At 43.5% G+C, this 14,916-nt stretch overlaps 1 protein-coding gene across 1 annotated transcript in view; it reads left to right on the forward strand.

Moving 5' to 3' along the window:
• The window catches only part of IFT172 (intraflagellar transport 172), a 33,555-nt gene that overhangs the window by 5,569 nt on the left and 13,070 nt on the right, over positions 1-14,916 (forward strand). Inside the window, exons 8-22 of the mRNA XM_019735300.3 lie at positions 495-709; positions 1,616-1,739; positions 2,145-2,240; positions 3,148-3,309; positions 3,637-3,690; positions 3,935-4,038; positions 4,215-4,300; positions 7,266-7,378; positions 8,184-8,351; positions 11,459-11,595; positions 11,835-11,942; positions 13,363-13,447; positions 13,748-13,840; positions 14,341-14,418; positions 14,657-14,905. Of these exons, the coding sequence (XP_019590859.3) occupies positions 495-709; positions 1,616-1,739; positions 2,145-2,240; positions 3,148-3,309; positions 3,637-3,690; positions 3,935-4,038; positions 4,215-4,300; positions 7,266-7,378; positions 8,184-8,351; positions 11,459-11,595; positions 11,835-11,942; positions 13,363-13,447; positions 13,748-13,840; positions 14,341-14,418; positions 14,657-14,905 (1,872 nt within the window). The remainder of the gene's footprint in view (positions 1-494; positions 710-1,615; positions 1,740-2,144; positions 2,241-3,147; positions 3,310-3,636; positions 3,691-3,934; positions 4,039-4,214; positions 4,301-7,265; positions 7,379-8,183; positions 8,352-11,458; positions 11,596-11,834; positions 11,943-13,362; positions 13,448-13,747; positions 13,841-14,340; positions 14,419-14,656; positions 14,906-14,916) is intronic.

Genomic DNA, 14,916 nt, shown 5'->3' on the forward strand with positions numbered 1-14,916 from the left:
TTATTCTATGTAATTCTCTATGGTTTGAACCATTTACATTCAGCATTATGTGTGTAATAATTAAATATACCCCTCCTTAAAAACAAATGTAAGGAGCCATAGCTCCCTGTGGGCCCACACAGTGTTAGTTAATGGGTCAGACATCTCCCTTTGGAGGCCCTCATTGGCTGCATTTAAAGATCTCCGACACACAAGTATTGTGCAGTTTCCTCTTGAGCACAAACAAGATCAGTAAGTGTGTATACAAGTTGGACAATTAAGTTTGTGAACTTTCCACCATGTAAGCATATATGTCATATGCATGTGTGTGCACCTATACCACGGAAAGACAGGATTAGGATGTGTTGGGGTGGAAAAATATTGGGGGAAAGACTTCTGCAGAGTCGGATGGTCAAAGTGAGTCAAAGTGAGTGTGTCGGGTGCTAGGAATAAGAAATTTCCAGGGTGGAGTCCGCAGAGTCAGAGAGATTAAAACCCTCGTACTTCTGTCTCAGGGGAAGTTGGTTAACCACCCATGCCCACCCTATGCCTTGGCTTGGGCAACCAACAGCATCGTGGCTGCAGGCTGTGATCGGAGGATTGTGGCCTATGGAAAGGAAGGTCATGTGCTACAGACTTTTGATTATAGCCGTGACTCTCAGGAGCGGGAGTTCACCACAGCTGCAGCAAGCCCTGGGGGCCAGTCTGTAGTGCTGGGCAGTTATGACAGGTGGGTTCCCCTGCCAATTGCATCTTCTGCCTACTGTTCTGTGTGTACTCTTTTGCCTTCGCCCAGTTATTCTCAGCCAGAGTGGGAGACTGAATCAGAATCAAGTGGATGTTGACATTCTCAGGTTTTAATTCATGCACTGTCCTCTTCCTGCTCCTACCATCCATTGGCATGCTGGCCTTCCAAAATGCGCATGCTCTTGTGTCTATGCGTCTCCCTGGGATTCCACAGCAGAATTTATCTCCACTTTCTTTGTGTTCCTAATGCCCCTTTTCAGACCACTGGGTTAGTGTTTGTCACACTGTACTATACTTTGGTGTTTATATTTATCTGGATAAATTGAAGAGCCCTTGAGAAAGGAGCCTATTATTTACCTTTTTGTCTCCAGTGCCCAGGTTAGCATCTAGTACATAATATACGCTCATTTGGTGAATGAATGAATGAATGAATGAACGAACGAACGAACGAACGAGGGAACAGTAGATGAACAGCTAGGGTCTGGATCCCATCACTTCCTTGGAGTGCTTTTAACTCCAACTTTGTCAGGCCTGTCTTTCTATCCCCTTCAATCTCATTTGTGTCTCTTCCTGTTCCTTTCTTCTCTTAATCCTACCTGTTCCGTATTTCTCTAGTGCTAAGAGCTCATTTTCCTCACCAGCCACAATCTCCTTTTGTTTTTTTCTACTCCCATCACTCTTACTCCATTTTACTTGTGACCTGATTTTCCCAACTAACTTCCTTTGAACCTTTTTGTCCTCTCCTACTACCTAGACTCTGTAAGTTGTCAGTTCTCTTTTATTTCCTTCCTTCTCTGATTTAACAAGACTAATTTTCTTCAGTTACCAGCCCACTTTTGCTTTTTCTCTCATCCTTCATCTCTTCTAAAAGCCACATCCTTTATTTCAGACTTCGGGTGCTCAACTGGAGCCCTCGAAGAAGTGTCTGGGAAGAGGCGAAGCCCAAGGAGATTGCCAACTTATACACCGTCACTGCCCTGGCCTGGAAGCGGGATGGCTCCCGACTCTGCGCAGTATGTCACTAATTAACCCCTTTTGGCATTGGTGACTTTCTCCAGACTAGGAAACCTCCTGCCTCATCCCAAAGCACGCTCTCCTGACACTAGAGACTCTCCTCTTCCCTTTTCATCCCAGCCTAAAAATCTGACGTTACAGGCAGGAAATAGAAATTCATACTTTCTTGGAGGCCGAAAGGGACAAAGAGTTGTATTGGCTGATTTCTCCCTTGCATCCCATCACTGGGTGATGCCCTTAAGTCCTGTGATTGCCACCTCTTTTCCTGCTGGTACTTCCAAAAACTACCAGCCCTTTTATTGCCACCTTGTCTGTAGAGTCTAGAATCTAAGTTTTGAGGGTGCCTCTAGATACCTTCTGTATACCATGTGTGTTCCCCTCTGTGCTGTCACTTTCCCTTCTAGGGCACACTCTGTGGTGGAGTGGAACAGTTTGACTGCTGCCTCCGAAGGAGCGTTTACAAGAACAAGTTTGAGTTGACATACGTGGGACCCAGCCAGGTGAGCAGCTAAAAGTCTGCTGACCGAGATCTTGCCATGGCTCATTCATCCTTGGAATACCTCCCTGCCTTCTGGCCACAGCCACAGCAATGTCAAATTTAACCTTTGGCAGAGCTGTTCTGGGGAACAGAATGTGTCGGGGCAACTCTCTGGCAACTTTCCTGCTGTAGTTCTTCCAGCTTATTATAAGAAGAGGTTTAAAAACCAGACTTAAGAGGTGTTTATTGCCACTTACATCTTCCTGGTTTAAAACTTCACTGCCTGCATGATGTCAACTAGGGAAGGTGATAAGTAAGATTACAAGGGTGAATTCTGTTGTTTTAGAGCCTCTGAACTCACTGTGTATGATGTTGTGAACGTATTTGTTAGCTCCAGAGCCCACTTTTCTCTCTTGTCTATCTCTACATTCCTTTCTTTCCATTTATTATTCATTGATTCCTGTATTCTTTCCTTTTCTCCGGAAACATTTATCCATTCTCTGTGTGTCAACAGCACTGTTGGGCATTGAGAATTCAAAGATAATACATTGTCCCTTAATTGAGAAGATCGTTCCAGCAAAGGAGACAAACATATCAAAAAATAATATAGTACACTGTGGTAAAAGTTACCATAAAGCTTTGTCTAAATAACTATGGGAACATAGGGAGAGTGATAGGCTTTACCCAGTGGAACTTGCAGAATCGTATGTATTATAAGCATCAAAAAAGATAACATAGGAAAGCAGTTCATAAATAACAAAGCACTATTAAGTGTGAGGTGTCCTTATTACCAGCAGTATCCTAGGCCAGGTGAGGAAACAAGGTATTAGCTTTGTTTAGCATTGTGGAGGTGGATGAAGGGCACAGCACATTCATGCCTCTTCTGAGTTGGGGGAAGCCCAGGTAGCTCAGACGTGTTCCCTACCAAGGTGATTGTAAAGAACCTGTCATCAGGGACCCGAGTGATACTCAAGTCACACTATGGCTATGAGGTGGAAGAAGTGAAAATCCTGGGAAAAGAGCGTTATCTGGTGGCCCACACGTCAGACACGCTGCTGCTGGGGGACCTGAACACGAATCGCCTTAGTGAGGTAGGAACCATCTTGAGTTGCTACTTTGGGGGAGCCAGGGTTCCTGGGGGGAATTCTCCACGGGAGCTCTAACATTCTGGTGTTGGGGACCTGGATTCAGGGAATGTGACCCAGGAGGTTTAGAATCCTGGAATCACCACTGTTGGCCTTTTTTTACCCCATCTCGCAGAAACATAGGGACTAGGGCAAAATCTGACATAGCACCTCTTTTGTGCAGTGTCAAAAGCCTCCCCAAAATCGATCTCTCTGCCTCCCCGCCTGTCATTCTTTCAGCATTGTCTTGGATAGTTATTCACATTGTTTGTTATGTCTTCTTCCCCTTCACAGGTAGCTTGGCAGGGATCTGGTGGCAATGAGAAGTATTTCTTTGAAAATGAAAATGTGAGTAGAGCTTGATCCACCATCACCATCTCATTAAGCCTCCTTCCAGCTCCCTTGTCAGAGGATGGCAAGTGTCAACGGGTTGAGGAGACATCAGATAAAGGAGGGGTGGGGGTGAAATAGGCAGAGGAACAGAGTAGACAGAAAAGTGGAGTCACTCTGAACTGACAGTATACGTCCCTCTACTGCTTTCCTCTTTGTTCGCGCAAGCTTTCCGCCATATAACAATTCCATTCATCCCCAGGTATGCATGATCTTCAATGCTGGGGAGCTAACCCTGGTGGAATATGGGAGCAATGATACCCTGGGTTCTGTACGTACTGAATTCATGAACCCCCACCTCATCAGGTAACCCCACAAGGTTCTCTCAGTTGTGAAATGCAAAAGAATTCCTTTTTGACTTCTACCTCCTGTGTGTCCTCGGGTTAATCTGAACACTTTATCCCATGTGGTACTTCAGAGCCCTTGATAAACGTCCTAACTGCCTAAACCCATCTTGCCTTATCTCACCCTTTGTGTTTCAGTGTCCGTATTAATGAGAGGCGTCAGCGAGGAATGGAAGAGAATAAGAAATTGGCTTATCTTGTTGATATTAAGACTATTGCTGTAGGTAAGACTCCCTCATAATTGAAATAACAAAGTAGATGTTTATAGTACACTTCCATATCACAGGATTGTGTGCAGTAGAGGACCCAGGAATCTGAGAGGCACCAGGTAAATGAGTGACCCCACTCTGCAGCGGGTATGTGAAATGTTCACATATGGGCGTGTGTATATCTAGATGTCTGGATATAGATACATTGGTATGTATACAGCCGCCCATATAATTATTTATGTTCTCTAGGTATATATCTCAGGGCCGAAAATTTGTGAGTTGTAGAGAAGAACAATTAGCAAATTTATGAATTTTCCTGTTTAGATTTCACAGGATCATAGACTCTTGAAGGGACCTTATTTTCTATATATTTTGTCATTAGTAACTAGTGATGACAAACTTGATTTTCATTTCACAGATGTTTGCATTTATAAATCTTATTTTATCTATTAATTGTTAATCTTTTAATCACAAAATGTTTCAAGCATAGAAAAGAAGTATAGAGAATAGCATAGCATTCTCTAAGAAGTATAGAGAATAACATACTATATAATATAGTTATAAAGAAGAGAGTTCTGGAGTCAAACCTCCCCACTTCTGTACTTAGTACCTGTGTGATCTTTGATAAGTTACTTAACTTCTGTATCTCAGTTTCCTCATCCACAAAATGGGAACAAAAATAGTACCTACCTCATCTGAAACGTACTTAGACTAGTGCCCAGTGCATAAAAAGAGCTTAATAAAAGTTGGCTGTTATTAGTAGTAATATTATTATTTGTATACTCATACCCACTTCTGTCAGATCCTAACATTTCATTGTATTTATCTTGGATCTTTTTGATGGACAGTTAAGTTGCTGGTTTTTCACTGTTGCAGTGTTTCAGTTCACTAAGGTTTTTACCTAGAGAGGAATTGCTGAATCATAGAAGAGATACATCTTCAATTTCACTAAATATTTCCAAATTGCTCTCCAAAGGGGTTGTACCACTTTACACTCCTACCAGCAGTTAGAATTCCAATTGTTCCACTTCCTTTCCAATGCTTGGCTCAGTCTGATTTATGTGAAATAATACCTCATTGTATTAGTTTTGTTGTTGTTGTTCATTTGTTTACTGGCTGTTTAGACTTCTTTTCCTGTGGATTGCCAGTTCATATCCCTTGCATATTTTTAAAATCAGGTTGTCTTTTTTTAATTGACTTGAAGGAGTTCTGTGTGTGCATGTTTATAGCCTTTGATCATTATTTGCATTGCAGATATTTTATCTCAGCCTGTGACTTGTTTTTTCTCTCCTTTTCAGCATCTTTTAATGTTGAAATATTTTAAATTTTAAATGTCCATTTTATTACTTTTTAAATAGTTTGTGACTTTTGAGGTCTTATCTAAGAAATCCTTCCCTCCTCCCTTGTATACTTTAACTTTTTTTGTTGTGTTTTTCCTTTTGGTTCTTCTTTCTCTTTTAACATTTACAATTTTGCTTTTCACTGAACTTTATTTTTGTGCATAATATAGGTAGGGATCTAATTTTGTTTTTTCCCATATGTTTAATCTTTTATTGAAAGTCCATTCTTCACCCACTAATTTGTAATGTCTTCTGTCATAAATCAAGTTTCCATATACAAATACCTTAAGACATTTTTACATTTCGTGAATTTTATGTTTTATATCAGATTGCTGAGCTCCGAGTTGTATCTATAATGGAAATAATAATATTATTATTACTTAGTCCAGTGGACTAAGTTCCAGTGGCAATAATGAGCTATGAGACTTTGGACAAGTCACCTCCCTCTGTAGGTCTCACCTTCAGTGTATGTAAAACGATAGAGTTCTTCTGGGTCACTGATCCCTTTGAATATCTAATGAAAATTATAGATCCTTTCCCAGAAAAATATATATAACACATAATTTTGTATATAATTTCAGTCTTCACAGAAATAGAGTCCCCACAGCTCTACTTATAATTGGGGCATTAAAACATGGCTTGATTGTTTTGCTTTTTAATTAAAGGAAAAAAATTGTTTTATTATTATTTTTAATTTTATTAGTTTCAGGTGCACAAGACAAAGCAATACTTAGACGTTTATCATTTATATCCCTCACACTGTGTGAACCCCCCTGCCCCCATCCACTATCCCTCTGACATCGCACGGAGCCATTACATTTCCAGGAAAATTTGTTTTTAAGTTGGTCTTCCCAGTTGTAGACATTAGCTAGCATTTGGTTTTTAGAAAAGCTTCAGCATATATACCAAAGGCAGGTACGTTGCTTGTTAATAATGTATATTAATAAGAGTTGTGAATGGGCTTTGTTCATGAGACTCCCTGAAAGTATCTTAGCGAGTCCTGGGTGGTCTGTTCTAAGTGTGATCATTTCTTGCATTGCCTATAACATTCAGACCAAACAACACCCACCCTCTGCCCTGACCAGCCTAACCTTAGACAGAGGTTCCTGTGATTTTGTTTGTGTGCCTTCACCACTGTTTACTCCTCGGTCCTTTTACATCAGAGGCACAGAAATGTGCAGGTGATTCCTTGGAGCAAATGTGATGCTGCTCCAGGTCATTGCATCCATCAGCTCTCTTCCTGGTGGGCTGTAATGGGGGTAGATCCTGGATGTGCTCAGTACTGCCTTCCAGAGGATTTTGTGAGTAATAAAAGCCAATTGCTCTGGAGTTCTGATCTACTAGGAGACAACTCCAAGAGTCCCAGAGAGGAATCACATTTTTTGATGGGTCTGGACCTTTTGAGTTAACTACAGCATTAAACAAAATGTGTACAATTTTGGAAGAAACCCAACATCTTAAGCATCTTAGCAAAGTTATGTTGTATTGGTCATTTGCGTTCCTCAGGACGTAGTCTAGATTCACACAACATTCTTAAAGCCCAACATACGATTGTAAGGCCAGACTTCTGCAGACCGCCTCATGCCCTGTACATGATGATGTGGTACGTCTCTTCTTAACCCTGTCTCCTTTATCTCTAGTCGATCTGATTGGTGGCTATAACATTGGCACCATCAACCATGAGAGCCGTGTGGATTGGCTGGAACTTAATGAGACTGGGCACAAGCTTCTCTTCAGGGACCGGAAACTTCGCGTAAGGAGGGTTACTGAGGCCTTAGCCATTGACTGGTCCATAGAGGATGTGGTACTAGTCAATACCAGGGATTGTGGGAGGCAGGATGGGACATAATTTCTTGGTACTATGCCATTAGCATAACAGAAGGCACAGAATCAACATTCTTTGACTCTGATATTACCCTTAAGGAGATTGGCTCTTGATGGCACCAAGGTCAGTAGGGAATTCGCGAGTTGGTTTGTCTGTTAGTTTTCACATGTCTGTGCCCTCATGCAGCTTCCTCAGCCCTGCATTCCTCTTCCGCATGCCTAGCTGACCTTTACCCACACGTACTGCTCCAGTGCGCTTCAGCTACGCTTGTCTGACAGCATGGCAGCTGGCCGGAGGACAGTCTCCTACTGCCCCTATGGATTCTGGTCTCAATGTGGTGTCACCAAAAGGTTCAACCTCAGGGGCAAAGAGACTATCTGGTGATTTTTCATTTTATTTTCATTGTGATGTGAAAGCCACGTCACAAATTTCCAGACCATTTAATTTGTCTGGTGGCCTAACTTTTGTAATCCAGGCTGGTAACTGTGGCCCAGAGCTTTGCTAAGAATGAAAGTCTGACCTTCAGCTAATTTAAATTCCTAGGGTGAAGGCCAGAGTCAGAATATACCAACTCAACATAAACTTCAAGGGTTGCAGGTCAATAAACTTTGAAATTCATCATGTACCTGACCGGTCGGTTAGCTCAACACATTTCACCATTAGGGAAATGGTCAAGATCAGAAGACACCCCATAACCCCTTCTCATCGTGCTATCTTCCTCTTCCTTCTTCAGTTGCATCTATACGATATTGAAAGCTGCTCTAAGACAATGATCCTCAACTTCTGCTCCTACGTGCAGTGGGTCCCAGGAAGTGATGTGCTGGTAGCTCAGAACCGAAACAGCTTGTGTGTGTGGTACAACATTGAGGCACCTGAGAGGGTCACCATGTCCTCTATCAGGGTACGTCGACACCAGGCTACCTCGGACACAGTGTCAGGCTGATTAATCAGAGTACTGAGGCAGCTCCAAAGGTTACTTGCTTTTCTCTGCCCACCACCCATAATCTCTGTGATCGAGTTGGTAAGTAAAGCTTAGATTCCTTCCCCACAGTGAACCAGGCCCTGGGACCATTCTTGTTCAGACTCCTGACATTCTATTAGACCCTTGGAGAATGGGTCTCTATCATAGTGGCCCTGGAAATTCACCAGGTCATAATGAGGAGTTTCCTTAAGCTGGAAGATTCAGCTAGGAGGGGCAGGGCTATGTCACTTCCTTGTGTGCTGATTCTGTTATAAGCCATTCAGAGTTCAGTTCCTCTGTTTTTCAGACTGTAGATGAGACCCTGTCCAACTGTATCACACACACTCAAAGGAATCTTCCAAAATCTGGGAGGAGAGAAAGCAGAGAAGACAGGCTCCTGTGCCAGGCTAGGATGCCTGGTGGGTGTGGATAGGGCACGTGGTACTTTCTTCTTGTTCTTTTTCTATATCTCTTTTCTTTCTCCTTTCTTGTCTCATTTTAGACTGAGTAAGGTTGGGTATTTTGGTTTGTTTTGTCCTTTTTTTTTTTTATCGGGGAAGGGGAACAGGACTTTATTGGGGAACAGTGTGTACTTCCAGGCCTTTTTTCCAAGTCAAGTTGTTGTCCTTTCGATCTTAGTTGTGGAGTGTGCCGTTCAGCTTCAAGTTGTTGTCTTTTCAGTCTTAGTTGTGGAGGGCGCAGCTCAGCTCCAGGTCCACTTGCCGTTTTCTTGTTGCAGGGGGCATAGCCCACCATCCCTTGCGGGAGTTGAACTGGCAACCTTTGTGGTTGAGAGGACGCACTCCAACCAACTGAGCCATCTGGGAGCTCAGCGGCAGCTCAGCTCAAGGGGCCGTGTTCAATCTTAGTTGCAGGGGGCGGAGCCGACCATCCCTTGGTGACTCAAGTAGTTGAACTAGCAACTTTGTGGTTGAGAGCCCACTGGCCCATGTGGGAATGGAACCGGCAGCCTTTGGAGTTAGGAGCATGGAGCTCTAACTGCCTGAGCCACCGGGCCGGCCCTGTTTTGTCCTTTTTTTAAACACCATTTTTCACTATTTTGCTTTGGAGTTATGCATCCTATTTCTATAGTATCACCCTTGAAAGTTTACCTTGTACTTAAATTGACAAAGTCTAGAGTTAGTCAGTAGCACCCCCTCCCCTACAGACAATACAAGGACCTTACCTTACATGGCTTCAACTTTGATTACTTCTTCTTTGTCATTGTCGTCCAGTATTTTAGATCTCTTTTGTTATCCCCAAAGTTAGACATTATTATTTTGTACAGACAGAGTGTTTAGATTACCCAGTTTCTCTGTTGACCTTTTCTTTTTGCATTGCATTGCCAGTCTTCCCTCTTGAAGTTATTTTTCTTCTTGAAAGAAAGTCTTTTGATGATAAACGCTCAGTTCTGATTATCTGAAAATGTTTTTATTTAGCCTTTTTCTTGAAAGATTCTTGGACTCGGTACCCAATTTTAGATTGACAGTTAATTTTTCTTGGCCTTTTGCAAATATTGTCCCATTGATTGACTTCCTTTGTTGTTCTGAGAAGTTTAACAACCCTTTCCTTATAGGTGATCTGTCTTTTCTCTCTGGTTGCTTTAAAAAAAATTTTTTTTCAGGTGTTCTGAAGTTTCACTACAATGTGTCTGACTATACATTTCCTTTTATTTATCCTGCTTGGTGTATGTTGTGCTTCCTGTATTTCTGACCATACATATTTTCATCAGTCTTGGAAATTTCTCATCCGTTATCTCTTCAAACATTGCTGTTTCTCTTGCATTCTCTATTCTCTCCATCAGAACTCTAGTTAGGCACATGTTAGATTTCTTGTACTGTCTTTTATGCCTTTTTTGTGTGTGTGTGTGCTCCCCCCCTTTTATGCCTGTTTAACTTCTCTTTCACATTTCCTTTCTCCTCCTCGCTCCATGCTACATTCTGGATAATTTCTATAGGTACATTTTTCAGTTCATTAATTAGCTTTCATCATTGTCTAATCTGCTATTTAAACTGTCCATTGAGGTTTTTATTTTAAAAATTTAATTTTTCATAAGGTCCTGTTTTTTTTTTTTCCCAATCTGCCTGACCATTTGTGATAGTTTCTTGTTTCTGCTTAACTTTTCATTTCATCTTTTAGATCTTCAAACATTTCACACATAATTATTTTATATTCCATAACTGTTTTTATAACAACTGTTATTTTAATATGTGAAATCCTTGGAGGTCCAAAACTGTTTTAGTTGTTATTGTTTACTCCTTTATAATGGTTTGTTAACTTGTATTTTGTTTTTATTATTATTATTATTATTATGAGCTCATGCCACATTGACTCTTTTGGAATCCTGAAGACCTAAAATGGACATTTTCCTCCAGAGATGATTTGTCTTTACTTCTGCAGGAATTAGGCATATTAATGACCTGTACCACTTTTATTCCCTTTACTGAAGAGAGGATCCCAGGTTTAATGAGGAATTCTCAGATTTGGCCTCCTCATCCTGCTGGAGGACCCAAAGTTTATTCTCCCGACGCTGGGTTTGCCTTCAGAGCAACTGTATCCTTCCTACTTGCTCGCTTTCCATATTTTTCTGCTCAGGTTTTTGCTTATTGATCTCTTCCTTTCCTTCCTTCCTTTCTTTCTTTCAGGAGAAAGTAGGGGAGAGGCTAGGAACCTTTCCTAGTGATTTCTTTAGTTGAACTCAGCAATGCATTAAGAAGTATGCCAGCTTCAACTTATACTTTAGGGCTGGATCCTTAAGAATACCTGGCTATGGTACTGCTGGAAGCAGAAGTGGATGCCACACTTTATCACCTTACCTCCAGGCTTTAGTGCCCTCACAGCTAGGAGTGTACTTTAACCCAAGGATAATCCCATAGATAAGGAATTTTTATCTTCTTGAGAGAAACTAAATGTTAGGAAAACAAAAGCCACCGTAATTCCCCCAGTGTGTGAGCACTAGGGTTGGGTGAGGGTGGGTCTGTTCTGCAGTTCAGTCTGTGGAAACACTAACCGGGAATTTGGGTGGGGGGGGAATTAAATTTCTCCAGGGTGATGTTGTCGGTCTGGAGCGGAGCGGGGGCAAGACTGAGGTGATGGTGACGGAAGGTGTGACTACAGTGGCCTACACACTGGATGAGGGCCTCATTGAGTTTGGAACCGCCATTGATGACGGCAACTACACCCGGTGAGGGGCTGCGCTGCTAACCAGCAAGGTGGTGGCAAAGTCTGGTTCTGAGAGAGGAAGACCTGGGATGGGTTGTAAAACAGGCCCTATCTAAACAGGACCTGGTGATCCAGGGAGGAGATGAGACTAAAAGGACAAATAATGGCCTGGCCTTCCCCTCCCCGCCCCATCGCCAATATTCCTTGGTATCTTCCTGACCCTGGACTCGTTCTTTGTGCTTTGGTTCCTTCCTTCTTCAGGGCAACGGACTTCTTGGATACTCTGGAAATGACTCCAGAAACAGAGGCAATGTGGAAAACCTTGAGTAAACTGGCGCTAGAGGCAAGGCAGCTACACATTGCTGAGAGGTGAGGGGGCCTGGAGAGCTGAGGGGCGCAGCCACTAGGAGGACTGACCGCGTGGGTGTTTTACGTGTGGGCAACTCCTACCCAGTGTGAAGGCACTGCTTCCCTTCCCATGCCAACAAATGTACTAGAACCCTCCCATAGTACAATTATTCCAAACATTCTGCATCCTGGATTGTAAGAGTATGCCTTCTACTACCTTTTTTTTCCTCCCCTTCTGCTAACTAGGTACCCCTTCAAAGTTATTAATACCCATCCCACACAATCCACGCGTTGATGTGCATATTCCAAGTAAGGTATAGGAGTGTAGTTAATAGGACAAACCTAGGACTCCAGACTCTCTGAGTTCAAAGCTTGGCTCCGTTTATCAAGCTGTGTAACCTTAGAGAGATTATATAACATCTCCCAGCCTTGGTTTCTCGATTTTCTCTGTAAAATGGGGATAATAATAGAATTCAAAGGGTGGTAAAGAAAATGGTAGTGGTCGTGAAGAACAAGTGAGAGAGTCTGTGCAAAGAGCGCTTTGCACAGATTTTAAGTGTGCAACAAATGTCAACCGCTGCTGTTGGGTTGAGAGTCACCTTCGATCCCTCTTCCCCATGCTTCCCACAGCTAGACTGTCAGCAAGTCCTAGGGACTCCGTTCCAGGGTCTTCAAAACATATACTTGAATCTCTTACCTGCGCAGCTGCACAGTCTCCACCTTCGAACTGGCCACCACCATCTCCTACCTGCAATGTTGCAAAAGCCACTTAAGTAGTCTCACTGAGGCTGTTCTTATACCCCTAAGATCATATACCCCATAGCAACTGATAATTTTTTACAACATAAATTAGATTATATCATTTCCTTGTTCGGCAGCTACCAGTAGCTTACTGTTGTAGTAGAAAACCCACACTGTCTGTCATGTCCTAAGGCCTTACAGTATCTGGCTTCTGCTTCCTTTGCATACCATGTAGCGACTTGCCCATCAGTCTCCAGCTGCACTGGTGTCCTCTTGGCTCTTTGAGCATGTCAAGCCCACTCCTGCCATAGGCCTTCACACGAGCTGGTCCTTCTGCCTGGAATAATTTGTGCCCATCTTACCATGACTGCCTCTTTCGTGTATTCAGGTCTCAGCTCCAATGTCAGCTACTCAGACAGGCCTTCTCTTAAACTTAAATAGTCCCCTCAGTTACTATCTGATATCACTCATTTTCTTTTCTTTTTCAGTCTCTCAAATTATCTTTGTTTACTTGTTTACTGAGTATTTGTTCCCACTAGAAAGTGAGTTCCCTGAAAGCAATGCCCTCATCTGTCTTATCCCCTTTGTGTCTCCAGTTCTGGCGAGAACAGTGCCTGGCACACAATAGTATCTACCTGCTGAACCAATGAATTAATGATGCTCCTGTAATAATATGACTGTTGTTGCTTCCATACTGCAGGTGCTTTTCTGCTTTGGGCCATGTAGCCAAAGCTCGGTTCCTGCACAAAACCAATGAGATTGCAGATCAAGTGTCTCAGGAATATGCAAGTATTACCCTCCTGATTCATTCGGTCTCTCCAGCTGAGATTTCTCTTAGTCCTCAGCTCCATGTTCCTAGCTTTCCAGCCATGGCTAATGTCCTCTACCCTGCCCACCCCACTGCACCTTCAAGTTGGGCCATTTTGGAGGTGCTTGCCAAATCTCAAGCCCCTAAGCCCCGTGAAGGTTTTCAGCTTCCCAAATCTTTTAGCGTCCACGTCTCTCTGGCCTTCCTGTCTCAGCCTGCAGACAGAATGGCTCCTGTAGCACTGACAACATAACCAGAACCTCCCTTTTCCCTGCAGGGTGGAGAAGGAACAGACTTTTATCAGGTCCGAGCACGTCTAGCCATGCTGGAGAAGAACTACAAGCTGGCTGAAATGATTTTCTTAGAACAGGTAACAGGAGAAGAGGGATTAGATGGAAGAGGGGATGAGAGCAAAACAAGAGGCAAACTCGGGAGGAAAGAGCACTGGGCAGCTGGGCTTCCAAAAGTTTGGGGAGAACTTTTAGAAATGTTGATACCAGTAGTTTCATTCCCCAATTTCCTCCTCTGCGTTAGTCCTTACAATTTCTCTTTCGTTCATAAAAAGTCTATCTCTATACTCCAGAGCCTGTCTTTGTAATTCTTGTGCATGGAGATAGATCCCGGTTTTGTGGGGCCCCGAGCTTATACAGTCTGAGGAGCTTGCTTTAAGAAAAACTGCCCTGGATGGGGCCCGTGCAGATAAGGTGCCCTGAAGCTTAAGTTTCTTTTAGTTGCACAATAAATCCACCTCTGCTTGTGTATAAGTAAAGGCCACATGGGCTGGCATCTTAGGCAGGCTGAGGAGAGCTTGCTCATTTCTGATCCTCTTAGCGTCCTGGTGTCCCTCTTCCCTCTGCCCGGGTCCCCTAGAACGCTGTTGAGGAGGCCATGGACATGTACCAGGAGCTACACCGTTGGGACGAGTGTATCGCCGTGGCTGAGGCCAAGGTACCGGTTCTGTCTTCTCCACAGTGGCTCAAACCTTGGTTCCACCAGTATCAGAAAGCGCCTCTTGTCAAGGAGGCTGTAGGAACTGGAACAGGGTTGGGGCTGGGAGCTGCTATGGCGAGGAGTTAGGACACGTGTTCAGGAGGATTTCCGTTGTCATGGTGGGATCGGAGAAGCATGGCATGTACCATGGCAGGAGGGAGGGAAGTGAGTCCTGGTTCTTCTGTTGCATGTCCAGGGGCATCCCGCCCTGGAGAAGCTGCGCCGAGGTTACTACCAGTGGCTGATGGACACACAGCAAGAGGAGCGAGCAGGTGAACTGCAGGAGAGCCAAGGGGATGGGCTAGCAGCCATCAGCCTCTACCTCAAAGCCGGGCTCCCTGCCAGAGCTGCTCGGCTGGTGCTGACCCAAGAGGAACTGCTAGCCAACACCGAGCTGGTGGAACACATCACCGCAGCCCTTATCAAGGGGGGACTGTATGAAAGGGTATGGCTTGC

This window comes from Rhinolophus sinicus, chromosome 2 (genome assembly GCF_057876585.1).
Source record: "Rhinolophus sinicus isolate RSI-liver-muscle chromosome 2, RSI-T2T, whole genome shotgun sequence".
Taxonomy (NCBI): Eukaryota; Metazoa; Chordata; class Mammalia; order Chiroptera; family Rhinolophidae; genus Rhinolophus; species Rhinolophus sinicus.